The sequence below is a fragment of the Cyprinodon variegatus genome, unplaced genomic scaffold (genome assembly GCF_000732505.1).
Source record: "Cyprinodon variegatus isolate N-32 unplaced genomic scaffold, C_variegatus-1.0 Scaffold655, whole genome shotgun sequence".
Lineage (NCBI taxonomy): Eukaryota > Metazoa > Chordata > Actinopteri > Cyprinodontiformes > Cyprinodontidae > Cyprinodon > Cyprinodon variegatus.
In genome coordinates this window covers 193,385-210,092 of record NW_015151108.1, presented here as the reverse complement: position 1 = coordinate 210,092, position 16,708 = coordinate 193,385, and the positions used below count along the sequence as shown (strand labels likewise).

General features: G+C 36.3%; 1 protein-coding gene across 2 annotated transcripts; it reads right to left on the bottom strand.

Annotated features, from left to right (window-relative positions):
* Positions 1–5,355: 5,355 nt before the first annotated feature.
* LOC107096858 (zinc/cadmium resistance protein-like) lies at positions 5,356–12,813 on the bottom strand. Of its 2 annotated transcripts, none has more exons than XM_015393734.1 (6): positions 10,611–10,695; positions 10,062–10,463; positions 8,165–8,392; positions 7,821–8,074; positions 7,167–7,354; positions 5,356–6,579 (listed from the first exon to the last, which is right to left on the bottom strand). In XM_015393734.1, exons 2-6 carry the CDS (start codon positions 10,381–10,383, stop codon positions 6,264–6,266), a joined length of 1,308 nt encoding a protein of 435 aa, XP_015249220.1. In that variant the 5' UTR covers positions 10,384–10,463; positions 10,611–10,695; the 3' UTR covers positions 5,356–6,263. The 2 variants fall into 2 exon arrangements, with proteins under 2 accessions (XP_015249220.1, XP_015249219.1); XM_015393733.1 differs by adding an exon at positions 12,702–12,813 and having other exon boundaries at positions 5,357–6,579; positions 10,062–10,694.
* Positions 12,814–16,708: the final 3,895 nt, after the last annotated feature.

Sequence of the window (16,708 nt, the reverse complement as noted above, 5' to 3'; positions counted from 1 at the left end):
AACATTTAATGCCTGAAATGCCAGTTTTAAACAATTAAAGGTTTCCTTCTCAAAACAAACCCAGCTGATTTGTCCATATATTTAAACCACTTCACTTGAGGCACATGGATTTAGTTATTTAACTGGAAAACAACTAAATGTTAATTTACTAAGGGATTTCTAGACATCAAATGGCAAACCAACAGATGGAAAAAAACACAGAAAAAATAACAGTCACGTCTTTGGAGAAACACGCACTGTAATACAGTTCTTTTCTCCCAACTTATCTGTTTAATTCAAAACACATTTAAAACTGGTCAATGGATGTAAATAAAAAATTGTAATGTTGAACATATAAGACTCAATGTAGTTGTTTCAGGTTTATCTGAATAAATGTAATTATAAACATTAATGTTCAAAATACACCAATATCCCTGAAACAGGTTATGTCTCAATCTCTTATTTTTCTCCAGAAAAAAAATAACAACACACGCAAAAAAAAAACATAATACAAAATGGAAGTTAAGAATATTAAATCAAAAACATAAATATCCACCCAAAGAAAAAAAAGATACACTTCTGAAGGATTTTGAAACAAAATCGAATAAAACAGATTGTTGTAGTAAAATATTGACTTGGAATGTACAGCAGATGGCAGTAGGACATATTCAAAACAAATTATGAAAGCTGTATCAAAGGCACTTAAAGAAAAACATAAAACACATTTAATTTTAACCGTTAAACACAGCTTAGTAATTGTAAATTAACACAGAAATATTCATAATCAATATAACATTTCAGGAAAATTCAATCTTAGATATGTGACGTCGCTTCCTCTCAGTTCTTTTCATGTAGCAGCACACCAGCCTATCTATAATATGCAGCATAACGAGAAAACACTCTCGCCTTTCTTTGATCACATGATCACCACCTTTCATTATTATCGCCCGAAAGGTGGAATTGAACCACTCTGCCGCTAAGCAGCTACGGGTTTGAAGCCCGCACCCCGGACCACCGAGGCTCATCCGGGCACTTGAACAATGCTCCAACAGCTATTTTTAAACCCCTGAGCTGCAATATCAATTTGACTTATGGTGTGAATGAAGTTTCACCGATACTTAGTGTTACCATTTGAAAAACAGTTCTCAACCACCATACATAAATTGTATACGTATTATGTTGCGTATTGCAAAATAAATAAGGAAATATAAACCTTTTCTGTGCTGTGCTGCGTGCTATGCAAAATAAGCTGTTCTGATTGGTTACTTGATATCACGAGGGCGGAGCTACTCCTTTGTTCTAAGATTAAGGCGACAGGGAACAATTATCGTCGTGGTTGTATTTTGTCAATGGTATTTTTTCCCCCACAAAAATATATCTGGAGACCTTTTTGCAGAGTTAGTTGATATTTACAAGTTGAAAATGAATACAATGTGTGATATAAACATCTAAGTGTTTAATGATTGCTCTAACATCTTAAAATGTTTCATGTAGATTTGATATAGGCAAACTCCAGGAAAGGGACAAACAGAACAGACTTGTTAGAGTCAGTTTTAAGAGAATCATTAGATAGAATGACTCTGCCTATCACACATACTCCTTTTCTTTTTTAGTAGCCAAGGTTGGGACCATTCCAGAAGCCTACTGTAAGCCTGATTATAGATTCCAAAAAAAAAAAAAAAACCTTTCTGACATGTGCTTTTCAATCATTGTTTCTTACTAGGATTGCAAGCCTCAGCTTGGAAGTATCCAATTATTGAAAATTAGCTGTCTAATAAGTAAAATCTTTTTTCAAGAAGACATTTGGCCTGTCCATGTGTGTAGCCTAGTGTTGACGATAGAATACATAAATCTGTCAAATAATACCTAACCGTGAAAAGAGTGCTCCACACACCATTCATATGACTTATTTATGTTTAGTATGGAGCAAATTAGAAGATTACATGTTGCTGTTTTTTTTATACTTTATTCCATTTTGCAGAAAATAACTTTATTTCTAACAAAGCCTCATAACTATCTGCATAGGTAAATTCACACAATCATTATCTTTCTTCAGATCTTATTAGTTTTTATATTACATTTTACTGTAGATAATATATTTTCAATAATGGATTTTAGATTATTTGTATGGCAAAATTTGATATCAGTCAATTCTATCAAATAATCAAAGAAATAGTGACCCTCTACACCAAAAATATTTGAACCACTCTAATCCATAGCCAATAAGCAGCTATGGGTTTGAAGCCTACAGCATGGAGCACAGACTCCTATATACAGTAGGCAGCTTAAGCGAACGCACTTAACACTATCAATGCTAGCAAGCTGACATGTTGATTTTACTTATAGTGAGACTCAACGGATCAAGAATAATAAATGTCAATATTTAAAAAAAAAAGGTCATGCTTTCAACGCCATAGTCTCAAATATATTTTTGACAAAAAATATATCTCTATGTGGGTATAAGAAATATTTTTAAATCTATCTACAGCCTGCATGCAGCTTTAAAACTTTCCTTTACTTTGTAACAAAACTTATAATTAAGTGGCACAGAGTATTCTGGGCTATCTCTATAGTTATGCTGCTATAGGCTTTGACTGCTGAAGGGCATATGGGCCACTTTACATGCTTTTGCTTCTTTCTATCCCTATTCTCTCATTCTGCAGTATTTGTTAGTTCAAACCCTAATTTTATGCTCTCTCCTCTCATCCTAGTGGCTTCATCTGTTCTGCTCCTGTTCAGTTGTGGCACCATCCTGGATAGAAATATCAGCTGGGCTGTTGCTCTCAACACCGTAGAATATAGATGATAGAGATGGGGCTGTTTTTCAGTGTTTAGTCCTGTTTCTCTCCTTCACCTAGATATAGGCTCAGCTTTTACTGTGACTAACTGTATGTTCTCTCTTTCAACCATTTTACATGAAAACTGGTTAAAAACTTTCTTCCTCAGACATAGCCCCCTTTCAAGCTAGTATAATTTTACATATTCTAGAACAGACAGTGCTTAATGAACAGTGCTTCTATGTTTGTTTTGTTTGTCTGCATCTGTCTCCTTGAACCCCTGGTTACCCTCGGCAGAATGCCACTCACTCTGAGCCTGGTTCTTCCTGTTATGAGGGAGTTTTTCCTCTCTACTGTTGCTGCATGCATGCTTGGTATGAGAGATTGCTGTGGTGTCAATGAGTCGATGCGATCAACTTGGTTTCCTTTGAAAGAAAACTTTGAACCAATCTGATTGTATGATCTGATTGAAATGTCTATGTAAACTGCCTTGAGATGGCATGTTAAAAATCAGTGCAATATAAATAAAATAAATTAGGGTTAAGTGGAAGAGAAAGCTGCCTATGGAAAGGGATGATGGGCCCATCCTAAGCTCAACTGTCTTGTGGATGAGCAGCTTTTCTTTAAGCATGTGATGATAATACAGATTCAAGCAAAATTAAATGGACAATCTGTGGGATCAAGGATGAGGCAAGACCATTATTCTACACACATTTAGGATGATAAGAATGCTACAAGAAAAAAGAAAGCTTCACATTAAAGATCCTGTGGGGGGTGGACAACATCTGGTTGGAAGAGGCTGATACTGAGGTAACCTTGGCCTCAAGAGGAGAGGGGAGTGAGGTATCAGGCCCTGGGAAAGAAGAAACCAACAACAAGTATTTCTGCCATTTAACCAAAGCAAATCTGTTGATACATATAAATATGCACCTTGGTTGGAGAGTTTCTTTTGTTTTTTGTTTTTTACCAGCAGAGTTGACTGTTTAACTTTTGGATTCATTCTGCCCACATCTAAATCCTCTCTATTTATCATATTAACTATTAAGCCTACAAATGGAGCATTTTATGACAAATTAGTCCATATTAGTTTATCTTCATATACCCTAATACTCAGTCTCTCTGCATTCTCCTACCTTTGGTCTTAATCCTCTGTGTATTGCGTTCCATATGTTAATCGAAGAGATGACTGGACATCAGTATAAGAAAATCTTTTTAAAAAATGAGCCTAATAGATTTAAAAAAGTATATGTTGAAAGCTTACTAAATCGCTATGAGGGGCTAAAGAGTAGTCTTTTTGGTGCTAGCTTTCATGAAAAATCAAATTGCAGAAACACGACCCCTTGAGTTGAAAACAGTTTATCAGTATTAAATGATTATTTTTTGTTAGAAAAGTAGAAGAAATACCTTAAATTTGACAAAACTCTGAATGACATAGGTGCCCGGAAAAAAACACCAAAGGGGGAAATAACTCTTGGCGCCATCTCCACCAAATTTGAAGAAAAACCCCCCCACGAATGTTATAGTTGGGTAAGAAGCCATATGGGCAATATCTTATACTTCAGCGATAGTATCTAGGTGTTACCTTATTGTATGTCTTGTACCATGTCCATTGGTTGTGCTGTTCTTTTTTACATCTCTTTGCAGGTGATGAAGCAGACTGAAAATGTTTTATCATTATCTCCCTTTTATCTCTTCTTTCTTTCATCTTTTCTCATTTTTTTCTGTTTTTCCTTTCCTGTTCTACCTACATTGCAGTGTCCACATAATCTGTAATACTCCCTGCATAATTATAATAAAGCAATTTATATGGCAATAGCCGTACTGCTCCACTTGTGAAAATAAAATCTGTTGGGATCTTTTTGGCATCAAGACAATTATTGTTATTGCCACATCGCCAGACAGGACACTGTTAGAAAAAAAAAGAAAAAAGAAAAACACTCGTAGCCCTTATTGTTTAGGATTTTGTCTATTTGCATTTACTCAATCTGGGGATCAGGCCAAGTTGTACTTATACATTTGCAAAGCAGAAATATGCTTTAATTTAATTTTTATTTCTTTTTATGATTTAGTTATTATTTCTTAATGAGAATCTGAGGCCACCACACTTGATTATCACATGATTATCAGCTCAAGTACAACTAAAAGGGATCAAAGGGATTTGATTGGAAACACAGCCAAAAATGATATAGATCTTGCTCTCAAGCTGCTAGTTTTTAAAATATATTCTTTAAGGGGATGTTACTCTTTCAGAAAGACTCATTCATATCCAGGAACACAGCAACAGCTCCACCTGCTGCAGGGACCGTAGACTGAAAGTCTGTTTTTTTAATAGCTAATAATCAATAGTCAGTGTTTGGTAAAAAATGTGTACAAAGAAGTATGTAAAGTAAGCTTAGTAAGTGTTTCTACTCATGCTAATTTTTGCACAATAAATTTTTTAGTGACTATAGATATTATGCTGCTGTTATTTTTGCACATCTCTGCTGTTGCTGCTATTCATTATGTCCACTTAGTGTAAAAATGTCCACAGCTGTATATTTTGGTTATTTATTATGTTTTAGTGATTGCACAGTGTTTAAATCCAAAACTTCTTTTTGCTATTACTGTACAGTATTTATATTTTTTAAACTTTTTTCATATTATTTTGTGTAAAAAACAAACAAAAAACAACAACAGTAGTGGAGGGCCTGCACCAAATAATCGTGAACTATTTTCAAGTGAAAACGGTTGTTTGTAGACATGTAGTAATATTTACTGCAGACAAAAGTTTACAATGACTATATTTGGAATTTGACCATAATGTTTGCATTTTTTTTACAAAATAAAACATGAAAGGTTAATTTTATTCAAACACATTTCTGTACATCAAAAACTTAAGAAAAAACAAATTAACATAATTGCTAAATTCTGCACTAAATCCAACTTCAGTAGAGGCATTTAAAAGAATGAAACTTCTAGCAGCATACAAAGCAACAAAAAAAAAAAAAAAAATCTTTGGAATATTTCATATTCATCATAAAACTAATACTCTTTTAACACTGTTTTTTTTTTTGTCTCCACCTTTATATCAGTCTTAAACAGAACAGGGTTCTGCAGGGGTCTGGAGCCACAAGTTCCTTTTTGGAAACTCTACAATGACTCCTAATAGTGGCCTAAAAAGACACAACTAATGTAGTAGAATAATATATGCCAATCTTAGAGGCATTACTGGGTTTAAAAGATAATATTTGATTAAATTTTCACAACAGAATAACATTAAAATAACAAAAAAATATTGTTTCTTGTCGTTAGCTTGGCAATTATGTGTTATTGTTTTATTTTTTGTTTAACATAAAATAATATTCTATAGAAGAAAATCTACACATCATAATGCAAAATAATATCAAGTTGTTATTTATCAAATGGCCATCATCAATCAGCAAAGCCTCAATAACTGCAGCTTTAAACAATTTTTAATCAGTCAGACTTAAATGGCTCTTTGGATTTTAAAGGTTCCAGATCTCTGAGTTAGAGGACTGTGTTCTCAATGATCATAGTCTGAGGTTCCTCATTTGTTTCTCCAGCGGGTTGTCTCTGGGCACTCCTGGACTCCTCCTCCTTCTCCTCTTGGAGGGAACAGCACATACTGGAGGCGCAGGCCTTCCCACAGGCCAGGCTGCACGGTTGGAGAGGAGGAGAGTAGGGCTCCTCTCCGTGGATGAAGGTAGAGGCTTCATCTCCTCTGACTGGGGAAGATGGAGATGTAAACTCTGGCTGAACGGTGCAGCAGCTCACACCCACACTCTGCAACACTTTAGTGACACTTGACATCAGATCAGCACACCTGGACATATAACCATATATTAGATCCTCATAACATTCAGTATCTTCCTCTTTTCTTTGATTCATTTACATCCCTTACTGCTGCTTTGCTTTGGATTGTTTTAATTGATTGGGTTTAATAATAATAATGTTATTTTCTTAAATACTGTAGGTTTAGATGTAATAGGGTAATGGATTAAAAAAACTTTCTGTTTTATCTCATTAGCTCACAGTAAGTTATCTTAAATCACTTCCAAAACTTTGGGCATTTATTATAAATCACTGGCATAGGGTAAGGGGACATAAAGCAGGTAATAGTTATAAATAACTTCTAAAATGAAGGTTTTTTAAAAGAAATGTTTTAAGCATTTAGGTGGTTTGTTATCTAAGATTGTTATCTACGTTATCTTTTCAATTAAAAGTAAAAAAACAACCACTTTCTTATAATTTCCTGTTTGACCAAATGGTCAGTTCTAATAGAAGAAAATTCTGAACTGGATAAAAATCATTGACATACTGTATTATATCGGTCACACAGGTGCAGCTATTGTTTGCAGACATCCTGATGGCAGAACCACAACAAGCGCAGTCTGCTGTAAAGATTTTCACCTGTTTGGAGGAAAACCAGCGTTGCAGTGCACATGGACAGAGGCCACCGTGAGCGATTCAGTTAACTGCCAGATGTGAAGTTCATGTATAGCCTGCACCCCAGGAACGCTGGCAATCCTCCGCCCTACATTAGAAACACATATGTGTGGAGGTGAGGCCTGAAGAAGCAGCATGCCGTATCTGTGAACCTGCAGGAATAAATTACAGAAAGCCCAACATCAGTTAGTGCAGAAGGTGCAATTAGATGAAAAAAAAAAAAAGAAAACTAAAACAAGTAATAGGAATTTGTCTTTCCTGGTAAAGGTAAAGAAGGAATTAAGTGGTTTGTTTGTTGTATGAGTATAATCTTAGATTCTAAAAAAATCTCAAACTATTAAATAACAGCTTTGAACTAAAGCCACTGGTATAATGATGACTATCCTTTTAAAAAATACATGTTTTTGATTAATAGTCTGCATACCTTAATATGACCAGAGTTACCAAACAATTAGAAATACTAAAAACATTTATATTAGGGAGGAAAATGATGGAGTATAGATAAAAAGCTTTAGAATTAATGAGTGAGGATACAGAAATGTATAAAGGAGAAATACATATACTTTTAACTTTCATTGGCCCTTTTGATAGGGAGAAAATAAAAATTAATAGAGTGACCTGTGGTAGAGATGTCACGATCAGCGTAATGCCAGCTAGCAGGGAGAGGCAAGGATCTAGATAGATGAGGATGCTGCAGGCTCCAGAGCAGTGCAGGAGCTGTGGGCCAATCAACACTGTCACTATGCTGTTGATTAGAGCCAGGAGGGATGTGAAGAGTCCCTGAAAGAAAAAGATGAAGGACAGGAGGCAGAGGCAGCTCCATCCAGAGGATGACTGGCACACCAAGGAGGCTTCAGGTATATTTTCATAGTCTGTGATAGCAACAAACAGAGAGGGTCGAGTTAAATAAAAATGGCCATGAGCATTTTGGAGGAAAACTTTAAAATGTTATGTTCTGTTACCAGAATGTCCCATGCAAGGTTGGTGCTTTGGACCCTCGCTCTCAGAATGTGCAGCACTGCTCTCTCCTTCACCAATTTCCAGCAGGCCAGTTTTGCAGCCATGGTCAGGCAGATTGAGAGTTCCTGGGTTGCAGAGTACAAGTGCCTCACTGTGGAAACAGTTGTGTGTTGCAATTTGAACTTTGGATGGGCCAGAAAGCTCCTCTTCCTCCAGGCCTCGGGACTCCTCTGCAGCACAGACCGTGGGAGTGGAGCAGAGGAATGAAAAACAAGCTTCAGCCATGTGTTATCTGTCTTACAGCTGAATATACACAGAATAGTGTCACATCCGGTTTGGCAAACATCTTAAACTATTTATACTGTTATTTTTTTTTGCTTCACAATTGTATAATCTTTTGGAGTTTAATCATAGAGTCTAGAAACAATATTTATATCTCATGTATTTTTTGCACTTTACCACGTTACAACTACAACATAAAATGAGTTTAATTGGGATTTTTAATGGCTGGCACAGTTTGTAGCACTGATGCCCTGCAGCAAGATCTTAGGGCTTGATTCTCTCTGGCTTCCTCCCACAGTCTGAAACATGACTACAAGGTTAATTGGCGACTCTAAATTGCCCATAGGTGTGTATATGTGCCTTGTTCCATGTCTTTTTGTCACTCTGCAATAGGCTTGCAGCCTGCTCAGAGTGCAACCTGCCTTTTGCCTATTGACTGCTGGAGATAAGCCTCAGCCCGACATGTCCCTGACCCACAAGCGGTATAAGATAAAAGGATGGCATATTATGAAATAAACCAAAACAAAGTACAGCATTACTGTTCATTGTAAAGACAATTATTATTCCATTGCTAAAAAAATTACAATAATAAAAAAGTTAGTAACCATATATTCTACCTGTTTGAATAAACCTACAGAAATCCCCTAACCAGTAAATTCAGTCCACATCTCTGTCAGAAGTTAAAAGCAGGGGATAAAATAATACAATATTTGAAGCTTTCAGGATTTTACAGGGTTCTGATCGATCAAGCATCTAAAAAACAGATTATGGTGCAACAAAAAAAACCTATCAAGACTAGAGCATCCACCTAAACTGACAGGCGAGAGGAGAGAATCAATTAAATAATGTGGCAGGAAGTCATGACCACACATGATCCTGAATGATAACATTGGAGACCTGTGCTGCGGTTTACCTTTCTTCAACAACCCTAAACATGCAGCCAGAGCTACAAATAAACACTTTAGACATCTTAGCACGGCCCAGTCTAATTCCATACTTAGATCCAAGAGAGAATCTGTAGAAAAATGTGAAAACTGATAATCTTCATCGAGTAAAACTGAGGCGGAGCTACTCTGCAAAGAGGAATTGGAGAAGATTTCAATGTGTTGATTGGCAAAACTGGCAGAAACTAACTTCCAAAATGCCTCTATCTATCAAAGCAGCAAATAGTAGTTTTGAAAAGTATTGTCTTTGCAGAATATTTTTCAGATTTTTTTTTTATCTATGAAACAATATGAAAAGCATGTATCACTTTACATTTTAGGGCTCTAATGTCGATTCAATTCAGTTTATTTGTATATTGCAAATTCACAACGTCTGTGATCTTACTGCACTTTACAGAGACAATTCAATCAGATTGTGAAGATAGATTTGTTAAAAGTTTCTTTTTTATCCCAAGGAAACCAGCTGACTGCTTAGAGTCAATGACGAAGCGAATGTGCAAAATATGGAAGAGGTCATTGGGTACAAAAATATGTGCAAGTTGGTGTATTTCAATGAGGTAAAAAAAAAAGAATCAGTGTAAAGATATGGTTAGAATGATTGGGATGGTTACTTTATTCTCTGTGAAATGAAAGCCTTAATTTCGATTTAGTTTTATATTTGAGCTGGTATTACCTTTGTGATTTATATAAAGGTGAGGTTCGGTCCTGATGCGGCTGCAGATCTCTGCCTTTTTATCCTGCAGCTCATCACAGTCCAGAATAAACAGGAGCAACTTATAAAGCAGACTCCCAGCTCCAACCACCACTGGTATTAGTGGGTGCTGAACCGGGTGGGGCTTCACAATAAAACTAATAATTTCCAAGCAGTAGGAGACACAGAGAGAAACCAAGACAAGGGAGGAAATGAAAACACCGACAACCTGGATCCTGCTGTTGGGGAAGGACAGACTGCAGTTTGGAGCTCCTGGGGTGAAACGTTTGTGTGGATTAACCATTGATGGAGGGTCCTGCTTGGGCTGCTCGACGTCAGATAGAGCTCCAGGTGGAAGTTCAGCAGATGGGTGAGGAAATGCCTCTAAAGTGAAGGAGTCATGCGGGGAAGATGGAGAAGCATCGAAGGAGTGGATGTGAGGTTTTATGATGCCTTTAGTTTGAAGGAGCGCCATTTGCATGAGGATGAAAAGTGTATGGAAGCCATCCACCATGGTGATCAGAGACTTACACAGCTGACTGACCGCTATCTCACACAGAAGCAGCAGGGCAGTCACCCCCAGCATGCACCAGTGCCGCAGCCTCATACCTGATACTGGAAGGAAAAATGAAGACAAAATGTGATGTAAATTCACATCTATATAATTCCACTTTATACAGAGATATTCTTATTTTGTCACATCACAACCACCAATTAACTTTTTTAGAATATGAAATGAGGAAGAGACAGCAGTGACCGTGATTGTGGAAGCATTATGCTGTGGGAATCTACTTTTTAAGGGAAAAGAAGTTGATGTGTGGATGGATGAGGTAAATACAGGAAGAAAACCCATTAGAGGTTACACAAAACAGATTGAGATTAAATTTGACGGGTCCGCCTTTTAGGAGGAATAAATGCTTAAAGTAACATTCAGAGCTAAATTGCAATGATTTAGATCAAAGCATTTAACCCAGACCTAAATCTAATTAAAAATTGTGGCGAAAGTGACACTCATTGATATTCACCTTCCAGTCAGACTGAGTTAGATGTATTTTCTGACGTATTTTCTAAAGAAAATGGTTGAAAGGTTTAGTCCCTAAATAGGGTTAGCTGGTAGAGACATGTCTTCGAAGATGGTTCTACAAAAGTAGGATTTTTATTATAGTTCAAAAGACTGTAGAATCAGGGAAAAAAATGGATAAAAGTCCCAATTTAAACACTGTTCTAAGGTTCAGGTGATGGGTTTCTATGTGCAAGCCTTTTATCTCCAAGTGCAATGCAAAGCTTCAGAACCATTAAAGTTAATGAAGCCACCAGTGGATGCTGGAGAATGGAGATGTGTTCCCTGGGGTAAAGAATCACACCTCTACGTCAGAGAAACTACAAGAGGAATCTGAGTTTTGCAGAGGTTCAGCATGTGGCAGACTGCAATGATGCAAATTAAAATGCAAAAGGCAGGTTTGTATTTCAGAAGCAGGCTTAGATCCACTTATAAAGTTTCATCATACAGGCACTTCAAACTATTTCTAACTCCTGACCTGTGGGAAAGGCTTAGAGCTTACACCTGCTTGTTCCAACATGACTGTCCACAAAGCAGAGTCCAAAGGTTAAGTTGGAGCGAAAGAACAACGGGATGCACAATATTCTGGATTCAACCCTACAGACATTTCTTAGAGTGGAGACTGAGGAAGACTGAGGAAACAGGCCTTTCTATCCAGCATCAGTGTCTGACCTCTGAGATGTACTTCTAAAAATGAATATATACATAATTCTCATTTACTTTTAAAACATCTGGATTAAGACTGGGATGTCAATAAAGTTTATAAAATAAAACATGAAATTATTCATACCCCTGGCTGATGTTTCCTTTAACCCAGATTATTAATAATGAAGTCATGTAAGAGGAGTGGCATCAGGCAGAGTCATGACTGGAATTGATTGGGAATCTTTAGAAGGAGCTAAAGATTAGGGTGATGGCAAGAAATCCGCCCCAGCTTGGAGCTCTTTGGCCAGGGGAAATTGTCAAACGACTGGAAAAATGCAAAAACCTTGTCAGCAACTATTTAAAAAATTGGATCTCTATAATGACATTGAAGCCTTGTTGACTGATTATAAAGAATATTGCTTTCACCATGTCATTTTTTAAAATCAAAATTTCAAAACCTTTTTTTCCCCCCCAAATTTATACGTCTTTTAAGTTGTCTTATTAAGAGATGCCTGCCATATTTCCTTCCCTGGCAGTATAAATTATATAGAGATTATTTTATTGATGATATCTTATTTAAATTACATATTCTGGAATATGCAGGGAGAAAAGGCACTAGATGCATTTTGCTTCAATCATACAAGTTAAATGCATATCGTTCCTCAGGACTATTGAGATGAGCCTCCTGGAGGACGACGTATTTATGGATAAAATAATAATCTGATCAGGACATTTTAATACTAAAAGCCATCAGGGGCTATTAGCTTTCAAATATCAAAAAAAAAAAAAAAAAATTCTTATAATACTGGAAAGTAAATAAAAAATCTCTTTCTATATTCAGGCCGTCAGCTAAAAAGCTCTTGATGCAAAACCTTTTGTAAAAGGTAGTCATAATACCAAAAGTAAAGCTTAGTTACCCCAAAGAAGCAGAAGAGGCAAGGCAAGCCTGACTCCACAAGCGAATTTGAGTAATTCATGGATCTTCCTCCCAAATGCTCCCTCTCAGTTTCACCGTCGTCCTCTTTCTCCACCTTCTTGGTTCTAATCACAGTCATGTGAGCAAGAGAGGAGGGTGGGCTTTTCCTTCAGCTCCTCTGTAGACTTTGTTTGCATTCCCTTCCTCAGCGTTTTGGTACGGCATAATTCAGCGCACAAAGAGCCAGACTCACACTTCAAACAAACCTGTTTGCTCTCATTTAATCTCCATTTAGCTGTGAGGATTAAATACTGTGACCAGATTACATCAGGTGATGATAATCTATAGGAAGCATCCAAAGATGCATTTTAGAGGCATTGGAATAAGACCTAGAGTCTGCAAACAATCACAAATTGAGAAAATAAATGGCTAAGTGGCTCAAACGATAAATGTCCACCATAAAGGGTTCAGAAAAAGATAAATAAATAAAGCTTTTGGAGCACCGTAGACAAAGTATAGACTTACATCTGACTGAAAGGCTTAATTAGAACCTATGAGAGAAGATTAGCCCAAAGTCTGTCACATAAATGGAAAACAATTTTTATTTATTGCAAAGATCAAAAACTATTTGACCTGTTTTAGGTTTTGACGATTTCGGTAAAACTCTCATTTCACCTAAATACAAAGAGAAAAGTCAGACAAGTGCCTTGAGATCAAAGGTCAATTACTAGCAGCAAGAAGTTCAATAAAGTACAGCATGTACAGGTTACAACAGCTGACAGTCGAACCACATAAACTGATAACAGACATTAATGAATCTCTATTTATTGTGGGGAATGGCAGAATAGAGGTTTGGGCATAGACCACAGACTGGGTCTCTGAGCAAGACCCTGAACCCCACAATGGCAGCCCACTGCTCCCCAAGCAGATGGGTTAAATGCAGGGGTAAATCTCTCCAATGTGAGATCAATAAAGTTCAATTATTTTTGTGCATTTTCCACATTCAGGTTCTTAAACATCATCTTGGCATAATTGTGAAATTAGCATGATAACAACCTTATTGATATCTTTGAAGGGTTACTCTCCTTCCTCGTTATCCCAGATAGTGCAATAATATGGAAATATTGATATTTCCATGATTTGAAGACATAATTTTCTCTTTATTTGGGTTATCCTTGTATGATATTCAAATCAGTTTGCTGATCTTTAATGTACAAAAATGACGAATAAGGCAAAGAACAGGAGAAATCTTTAGATAAATACTTTTACAATCAAAACAGGATTTTGATAAATGAACTCTGGTTAGGTATAGAAGGTTCATCTTTAGCTGGAAGTACAGTTGACCACCAACTCTTTGAGATGTAGTGAAAACCACAAACCCGTTTGCTCTTTGATCAGTCCTGGGTCCTGTGTTTGTTTCAGTCCACTGGGTTTTGGATCAGGCCAGATACGGGGTGACACTACAGATAAATCCCTGCTATATTTCACCAGCATGCCAGCACATTCCTGAGGCATGGCCAAGCCTAAAGAAAGGCCAGACAAGAAAGCATTTGATCATCACTGTCCCCATCACTGATAACAGCTTGGCTAAATGTTTTTAATAGTAAACACCTCCCGTACATCTATTGTTAAACCTCTCGCTAAAGGAAATAATGTTTTTGTTGAAATATTTTCTTATATACTGGCATTCTTAGTGCTTACATTTGTCATAGTTGAATATAAATTCATATTATTTTGACTATTAACTTTATCTGCTTCATAAAAGCAAATAATTTTCTGGTTAAATGACAAAATTTCAAACCTAATGTGACCAGATGAAATCCATTCTGGGGACATTTCCAGCTCGTAGATAAAAATAAATCAATTTCATGAAAATTAAAATAGGAAAGGGGGACAATTATGCTTTCATCCATTTTTACACATTTACATTTACAAATCCAGGAACATGCCTCTCCTATTTCCTAAGATTAATAAAATTGATCAATCAATAGTGTGTATTATTGCCATGTGGTCATTCAATCTTCTTCTCTTTCTAGCTGACTTCTGCCTGCTCTCTGTTTAACGCTTTTAAGCAGACTTTTCATTTTCTTCAACTGATCTTTCCAGCGTTCCTATTTTCCTTCGCTGTCATTCAATCTTCTTTCTCTCCTCTTCTATCAATCGTGCATTAATCTAAAACAGGGACATAATATAATTGAAATCCCTTTCAAACAGATATAATCTCATCATACATATTACGATTATTATTATTGTTATTATTTTTGTTGTTGTAATTTCACCTCATTAAATACTAAAAAGGCTAATCACCAAAATATTTGGAGCTACAGGTAAAAACATTATAAATGAATATTTAAATAAGAGGTTATCTCTATTCCTCCATTATTCTCAGATCATGCAGATCTTGTCTCATTCGGTTTTCATTTTACTGCCTCTTATTTTTTATAATGAGGAACTTTCATACATCAAACTGAGTGGTAGAAAAGTAGAACTAAGCCTGAAAGTCTGTGCTCATCACAACCATAAAACAACAAAAAAACAACTTATTACTTTACTTATAATAACTAACTATCTGAAGTTGAGGAGTGGTGGGGAGTGGTGATCTAGTGGTTAGGGCACTGGGCTTGAATCCCAGAGGTTGTGAGTTCAAGCCCCACTCCCACAGACTGCCACCCTGGGTACCTGAGCAAAGACCCTTAACCCCACACTGCTCCCAAAAGGGATGGGTTAAAACCAGAGAGTTCATTTTGTTGCTCTGTACTTATGACGATGTAATGACAATAAAGTTGAATTGTAAGACCAGTTGGCCCGACCCGAAAGGCTTTGAATTTGTAGACACATCAACAATATTAAAACAGTAAAATTTGCATCTGATTCGAAAGACATAATTTAATATCCCGCTCAAAAACTTAAGACCATAACTTGTTATTGAACACTGACAAGAGACTGCTGAAAAGAGCAAATGTATACAATTATATTCTCTTATTTGTTTCAAAAAACACAAAGAAGGGGCATGTTTTCTTGGTAGTAGGACCATCTTAGATAAATGTAAAATATAGACTGTAGGAAACCTGGACTGGGTCATAAAGTATTGTTTTTACTGTAAAGCAAAGTTCGTGATTAGGGTAGTGGTGACTTAGTGGTTAAGGCATTGTGCTTGGAATCCGGAGGTTCTGAGTTCAAGGCCCACTCCCACAGCCTGCCACTCTGGGTCCCTGAGCAAGACCCTTAACCCCACACTGCTCCCCGGGCACCACACTGTGGCAGCCCACTGCTCCCCAAGGAGATAGGTTAAATGCAAAGAGTTAATTTCATTGCTCTTTACTTGTGAAAGTGGAAAGACAATAAAGTTTCAATCTTATTCTAAAAAAAAAAAAAAAAAAATCGAAAATAATTTGAAAATTCAGCAGTGTTTCTCATCACTTTATAAAGACAATATCAACATTAAACTTTTGAACTTTTCTGTTAGCTGTTCTTTATTGCACAATTCTGCATCTATTGTAGACAGAGAAGAAGCCTCAGTGTTTTCTCTGGTCTTATGACACTGCAAATAGCAGAGAAACTGAACATGAGGACATATTTCACCTCAAGCGTAGTTTTAAAACCAAACTGTAAAGAACCTCTAAAGACAAGAAAAACACAACTAAGAACACAACATAAGAAGTAATGAAAAAATGATTAAAAAAAAAGACAGTTAAGCTTTGATTTTAAACTTCAATCCATATTTTATAATCTAACCATAATCACTACAAGGAATACAAATTATATTCAGTTTGACAATTATACCTTTGCGTTAATGGTATATTTAAATATTAGTACGCTTTAAAAGGAATACAAATCTAAAGCACTACAGCAACATAATCGGTATAATGTATATTTATTGATCTTGAACAGTAAAGCTAATCAAGTTAAAAAAAAAAAAAAAAAATATGTGGTTCCGGGTTTGAAAATATCAGATAGTGGTTTAGTTGTGACAATCTGACCACATTTAGACCCAATCATTTAAGAAAT

Excerpts from the sequence above, each read along its gene's own strand:
- LOC107096858 (XM_015393733.1), bottom strand. The coding sequence starts at position 10,686 with ATGAGGCTGCGGCACTGGTGCATGCTGGGGGTGACTGCCCTGCTGCTT. Across the intron at positions 8,393-10,061 it reads CCTTTATATAAATCACAAAG|AGGAGTCCCGAGGCCTGGAG; the intron begins GTAATACCAGCT and ends TCTGTGCTGCAG. Across the intron at positions 7,355-7,820 it reads TCGTGACATCTCTACCACAG|GTTCACAGATACGGCATGCT; the intron begins GTCACTCTATTA and ends TTATTCCTGCAG.